At 32.7% G+C, this 7,500-nt stretch overlaps 1 protein-coding gene across 1 annotated transcript in view; it reads right to left on the bottom strand.

The window, feature by feature from the left end:
• The window catches only part of LOC137616377 (diuretic hormone receptor-like), a 308,182-nt gene that overhangs the window by 79,283 nt on the left and 221,399 nt on the right, over window positions 1–7,500 (bottom strand). The window contains exon 3 of the mRNA XM_068346067.1: window positions 2,540–2,738. Coding sequence (XP_068202168.1) covers window positions 2,540–2,738 — 199 coding nt within the window. The remainder of the gene's footprint in view (window positions 1–2,539; window positions 2,739–7,500) is intronic.

Raw genomic sequence — 7,500 nt, 5'->3', positions numbered from 1 at the left:
AAAGGGACAATTGTTTTATTTTTCACCAGCGACACTATTTTTCTACCAGGGAAATATGAGCATACATACGGTGTATACTGTATATCGTAAAATACCATGGTTCACCGGCGCTTTTATTCTTGACAGAGGGAATTACCCAATACCTCAGTCTCCCAGGCAAGCAAATAAGTCTCCGCATCATTCACGGATATTCTGTTTTAGGAGACTGGCGTTGGAATGATTGGTTTCCAATAATCTCTTCTTCTCCGGCTCTCTCATCTCGTATGCACAGCCGATATCTTTTACTTCCTTTGGCCTGAAGCTCTGCAATTGCGAGCTTGACGTTGTCAACTTTTCAAAATGACCAATCGCAAAATGTGTGGTGAGAAAAATAGAATAAGTTTGAAATTAGAAATTTGAGTCTAGATTCAAAACTGTCATTCAATTGTCCTTTACAAAGCCCATTGCACAGACCAATAACGGGAGAGGGCCAATTCCCCTGGCTTCCTTTAACTTATGAAAAGCGTCATCAAAGACCTTCCTCGCTCTCTACATTGCAAGGTTTGCACATGCAAATGCATTACACCTACGATCTTCTTCAATTTCCATGCCGGGATATACTGTATGTGAGTATGTACGTGTGTGGAGACCAATTTAGGGTCAATTCCCTATTTTTTTATGGTTCGTGCAATATGAAACTAATTCAATTTCAAGTATTCATGATATATTTTTAATGGAACGATTAATTGATCATGTAATAACGTTATCCGTTCAATTTGATAAATTGATGATGTTATTAATATTATGGTAAATATTATAGGACGACTATTGGCTTGTTTTCGAGTTAGCGTTATGCAGTATTTATATAATTGCTGAGCTGTATTTCCTTTTTAAGAACATAGTTGACTAGAAAATTAAGTGAGGTTCGTAAATTATCTGTGTCCTCACCCCCCTCTCTCTCTCTCTCTCTCTCTCTCTCTCTCTCTCTCTCTCTCTCTCTCTCTCTCTCTCTCTCTCTCTCTCTCTCTCTCTCTCAGTAGGCACTTATTTTGTTGTAACTTGGATTAAAAGCCAGTGTATGATCAATTAGATTTCTTTCTTAATAATGTTTTTTTTTTATTCTGAATGATGGTAATAACAACAACAGAAACGATCATAATGATATAAGATTTACACGTTGGAAATTTCGAAAATATTTATTAAGCAAACCTCTTCCATTGAGGAGTGAAATGCGATCATAAGTTTAGGATGAAAGCAACTCGCCAAAGCAACAAGAAGGATTTCAGGGGTGAAAATATTAATCTGAGGTAGTTTGGAAGTTTAGAGAAACTGGGAAAAGATAGTTTGATATCAAAACACTGCATAATTCGAAGTTTAAAAACTGTTAAAGAGTTGATGAAGTAACTAACGTCGGGGAATAAACATCTCGTAATTGGCCGGAAATTTGGTAATGTTCGCTAATTAGAAGTAAATCGTGTGTTTTTGTAGAACTGACATGGAAAGGGAGAGGCTCTTTTTAGGGAAGTGAAAATGTTAGGAAATTAAAAAAAGAATGAATAGGGTGGTTACTGCATTCCTTTTTATCTGAAGCCACCAGCTATCATGGTAAAGCCTATAAAAAGAATTATTACTGTTGATTGCTATTATTACTGTAAAAATAAGAAAAAATGAATATATGTCTTAGCAAATTTTGCATGCATGATAGCAGTAATTATTAGATGTTTATGAGAGAAGGATTCACGTATAGATAGGCAGATTAAAACACAAACACGGGATTGAACCATCGAACTCTTAGAAGTACTTTCAAGTGCTTGCTTGCCCAGTTAACAACTATTGAATGAGAGAGAGAAAGAGAGAGAGAGAGAGAGGGGGGGGGTTATACTGAATCGTATTTTTCATAAAATTTTGAAGCATTCTTTTTTTAAGTAAAAATTAGAAAATTTCCACAATTTACTGAAAAGCTTTAATATCCTATTTGATTTTATATCTAGAATGAAATGAACGTAAAATTGAGTAATCAACGAAGATGTTGAAAATAAAAATGTCTCTCATATTACTTTTATATTTTGCTCAGCGCTCGTGACGTATCTAAACTTTTACTGAATAATTTCCACTTGAACAATTTTCTCGTTTCTTTGACAAATAATTTTTAAAAGCATTCATCCCTTTCTTGATTGATTTTATTTTTATTTCAGAAATACTGAAAAGCATATTTGATAATTTGTATGATATTTATAGTTCATATTTTCTTCTTTCATCTTTTATTTCATTGCCTTATACCTATACCATGAAAACATTCAGAATTTTTTTACTTGTTTCTTTAATAAAAAAAGAATTTGTCTTTTTGCCGTTTTTTAGTAAATAATCAAAGACACTTCCAAGTATTTGTGCGTTAATCATAATTCATTTTGTTATCTTTTACCTTTAAAATTATTCGATTGCAATTCTCAAAATACTCAGAGAAAATAAAAACATATTCAAAAGTATTCTAGAGGAGTCCTTTCAAAATCCCGACAGAAACATTGAAAGTCACTTCTAACCCAATGAAAGCGGCACTTACTGGAATGAGATGAAAATCCACAAGGCGAGAGTGACAGCGATCAAGCTAAGTGAATTGCCGATGTAGAAAATGGTGCTGATCGTGCTGACGGTCGACTCAGACGTCTCGGAGTTGTTGGTCAGCGCTTTCAGACAGAACTTATACGAGGACTTTTTGGACCAGGTGCCGTTCGAGTAGCAGTAGAGCGTGGCGTTGTTCTCTGTGAAGGAGAGACCAAAACAGAATTATAAGTTGGATAAATGGGAAGGTTGGGAATGGTCATATCATTCAATGATTTCCTAGATACAGTTATCGATATTAGGAGATACGATTGATGGACAATTGTGTTATTTTCTAATTTGGTAATGATTAAAAGTTTAGAGGGAATGAAAATGGTTCACAATATTGTATTATTTTATATTTAATAAAAAACATTGTGTTGTGTGAAAAAAGACTTAGTAGTTGTTATTATTATTATTATTATTATTATTGTTATTATTATTATTATTATTATTATTATTATTATTATTATTATTATTATTATTATTACTTGCTAGGCTACAACCCTAGTTGTAGAAATCATTTTCGCTTCGAATTGTATTGAATATTATGGATCGATATGAGGAAGATTGAGGACCACTACTAATTTTTCAGTGTTATGAATTTTGAATATAACATTCAGTTTAAGAAGTGTGACCAGTATGGCGTTATTTTTCGACATGATGAATAATAAATACTGTAGTAGAGATCATATGAGAAAAAAAATGGGATAATTTCACCATTATTTAATTCGAAATATTACATTTATAGATATTTTTTTCTATGAGAGTGAGAATCAAAACGTTTTTTTCAGTTTGAAGAATGATGAGTGTTATAGATCAGATCATGGGTGGAATAGTGATGAACATTATATTTGGAGGTAAAGGATGTTGAATATTGTGGAGATAAATATAGGAAAGAGAATGGCGTTATTAAATGCTGTAGGAAGCCTGATATAACAGTATGATTACTTGGTTCATTTTGAATTTTATTCTCTATGTCATAGTTAAAGTTGCAATTTTTCTTCATGGTGAAATTATTACATGCTAGTATCAATTTATTAAATTTTCCTTGGAATAGTCTGGAAAGTTTCTTTACTAGGAATTCGTCATTTCAAGCGTTATGCATTGCAGACACTTTTGATTTTATATAGATAAAAGTTAATTTATAGAATTATATGTTAGTTTATTCAGCAGAATATTACAGCAGTTTAAGAATTTCAATATAAATTCTCGATTTATTTTCAAAAATATTTTCAATAATTATCTGAAAAGTTTGGATTGTTATGTTTGTATATGCAAAGTATATATGAAAACTATGCTTAGTTTGTGCAACTGTGTACACTTGTTCTTTAAATACAATAAACATATTTTATCTCTATTTTGCTATAGTACGATGAAAATTACCCGACATATGACCTCATCATTTTACTCATATAAAACGGCTGGCCATAGTCAGTTACAATTCAAGATTTAAATTGAAATATTTTTTCAAACCGTCATTTGAGTGTTGCATCTCTCTCTCTCTCTCTCTCTCTCTCTCTCTCTCTCTCTCTCTCTCTCTCTCTCTTTCAACCACGTGACATGTCAAAGGAGTTGCTTTCCCGTCCCTACTCGTCAATCGATCATGTTGATCCCTCATTCATACAGTTCACTGCACTTGTATAGAGAGAGAGAGAGAGAGAGAGAGAGAGAGAGAGAGAGAGAGAGAGAGAGAGAGAGAGAGAGAGAGAGAGATGTTTTTATCTGTGTTTTTTACCAGAACATATATGAAAAACCTCTTTGAAAGTCTGGAAGTCATCGATTTCTTCTGGTGACCTTACAATCCTTTTCAGCTCTAAAGGGTGTGTCATTCATCACGTTTTCAATTAATGTTTTTTTTTCTTTTTTTTTTTTTTTGCTGAGTAAGAATTTAATGTTTATGACTTTTTTGGTGTTTATGTTATGTATAGTTGTCGTACATTTTGGTATATATTTTTCTCAAATTCTTATTGTCTTTAATTGAGAACCTTTAATTTGGCTTTTCAGATTTACCAGAATGATTGCTAGAATCATGAAAATTTGGATGATGGCAATAGAATAAAAATAATTTAAAATACCATCTAAAGTATAGCAAGAATCTATACAAAATTATGAGAATCATTCAGATCGTTAATCATGGCGAAATCATTGGGAAATATTGGATACCGAGAATCAATATGGAAAGAGATGCCAGGTTGAAATGCAAAGCAAAGGTCCAATAAGATGAACAGGATAATCTTATAAAGTCTGTGTGTTATAGCATTTCTTATATTAGGGGAAAGGGAATTTTAAACTCTAAAATAAGTAAAGATACAAAGGAATTTGAATGAACGGACAAAAAAGGAATCGAGTAATGATTAACTCTGTACTATTTGCTTCCTATTTGGTTTTAGGTGTGATTTTTAGTCATCTAGTACTATAACTACTCCTATTAACTACACAATGTTTGAATGAAAGGTAAAAATTCTCCTTTTTTTCTGTGGACTGTAAGCAAATTAAGGTTTCAAGCAAGACCATATGTTATCAGGAAGGCAAAGGTTATATTTAGAACCGGAGAGAAAACGTTTTTATTTAGATAGAGGAATAAAATCTACATACAAACGAACTCACTATGAAGAAAATAAGTTAATAATCGCATTTCTCTTCCTAAAGAAGTATTAACAAAGCACTCAAAATAATTCCAGGCCTTTGTACTGTTTACATTACGTATCAATCTCAAAATATTGGAAGATAGAAATGATGTTGCCTTAATAGAGAGTTGGAAAACCGGAGAATTGACAGACATTCATAGAAAGAGACTTATCAGGTAAACTAAAAAATGTATGGTCTCGACATAAACAAATCTCAGATCGACATCGATATCCTCGGATGAAATGGGCCGGAGATCAAAGAGAAGATTAAAAAGGAAATGAAAACTCGCGGAGATTAGAATCATCATCACAGGGTGTTGGAAAGCGAATAAGATAACGGCTGGAAAGAATTTTGCATTTAAATCAGAAAACCACCGATGAGTAAAATTTCATTAAATAAGAAAAGCTGACACAAAAGGACTTATTTCAACTGCATCAAAAAGCAGAAACAGCGGATGCATTATTATCTAATACTATAAGAAAAGAATGACAAATTAACTCACTATATCCTTCCAAAGTCATGGAATGATTAGGATTCAGGAGTAGTAACATATAATTCTACAAAGCAATATTGAGGAGCTGACCACATGTAAACCAGTTATCCAAGTGTTTAGAGCAATGCAATTTTCCACTGGGTACTTGGAAAAAGACTGTTCCCCCAGGAGGAATAAAAATTAGACTGTTCCTGGAAGAGGAATAAAAATCGTACACAGAAAATTGCCAAATTAATTGAAAAGCAGGAAGGAAACCACTTCTCCGGAATGTTCACTATAAGCATAAGAATGATACGATCGGTTGGTTGATTTGATTTTTGCTGCCTATCGTTTCAGAAATTAGTCATCGACTTTGATACTTGTGTAAACCGTGTGGGAAGTCTGTACATAGTCCAATGACGGAAAGGTAACCTACTGTTCACGTAACTGAATAGTCTGGTTAGATAATTACCAGCAGTGGAAAGAATTATTCCAAAGGCAAATGGAAGAGGGTTGGAGAAACAGAACGAAAGAAAATATAGGGTTGGTTAATTCATGTTAAAGATCACAAGAAACATTATTAAGCTATTCTTATGACATTGATTCGAACTTTTAAACTTTTTTTAAGTTTTAAATGCAATAAATAACAAATGAATATGACTCGGGGCTAGTAAGCCTTCTTGCTGTAGAGGTGAGCTAACAGTCCGTGATTTAGAAGAGAGATCAGCCCACAATGGGAAAACACACCACTAATCGATCAATGTTTTTGTTCAAAATATCAAAATTCTCAAGTCTAAAGAGCTAACGTAGAAATGTCTTCATTCAAAAGCGGACACAAAGCATGCCGAGGGCTAGAATGAGTACTTATAGATTGTAAAGTACTTTACCAGGTAATAGGAAAGTGGTCTCTACTGAGATTGAAGAAACGTAATGGCTAAAAGGTCGATAAAGATTTCTAAATCAATTTATTGAATTTTAGAGTTCAAAACGTGCTCCGATCAACTGGAATGTTTCACATTGACAATTTTTTACATGTAGCTTTCTTCTCACTGTAGTTACATAAATCCAATTTTTCTTAATTTTTACTATTAGAAGTCAGATTTCGCTTTCAAAGTGGAACTTCCAAAAATATTGTGCCTACTTTTCGAATGTAATGTTTTGGAAAGAGAGATTTTTCGACTATTGAGGAAGCTCTTGAAAAGCATTGCTGTATTTTGTATCGTTACTTTTTTTAATTATCTTGGAAATTTTTTGCTCCTTTTTTGGCTATAAAATCGTCATGGATAACTACTGTAGACTGCCTGGTATTTTTTTATTCTCCTTTTTATGTGTTGTTTTCTCTACCAAAATCCTCGAACTTGTTCAGATATTTTTCCTACTCCAAAGTCTCCGAACTTTATGACGTTTTATTGTTATCACGGAAGTTTTCAGACTTTTTACGCTATGTTTTACTACCAATTCCTTTAACGTCTTATGTCCACTACGAAGGTTTTCGATATTTTGTCATTGCGGTCCTTCTACAAGTTCTGCTGCTTTATGAAGCTTCATTTCTAGGGAGAAAATCTTCATATTTATTTTCACATTAACACTAAAAGTTCGTAACATTTTGTCGTCTTATATGTTACAAAATACTAAAAAAAATGTTGCCTTGTAAATGATATAAACAAGTTACCTATCTCGTTTCTAATAGTCTTTGTCTTTGAAGTTTAACATTTATTGTGCAAAACAATACATTTTTTTTTTTTGTGTTGGTGCTGGAAAACTAGTATTCATATTTTTGTCGTTGTTTTTCTTATTTCATCGTTGTTGCTTTATTAATC

This window comes from Palaemon carinicauda, chromosome 22 (assembly GCF_036898095.1).
Source record: "Palaemon carinicauda isolate YSFRI2023 chromosome 22, ASM3689809v2, whole genome shotgun sequence".
NCBI classification, from domain to species: Eukaryota; Metazoa; Arthropoda; class Malacostraca; order Decapoda; family Palaemonidae; genus Palaemon; species Palaemon carinicauda.
The sequence above is the reverse complement of the archived record's forward strand: the minus strand, read 5'-3'. Positions and strand labels throughout refer to the sequence as shown.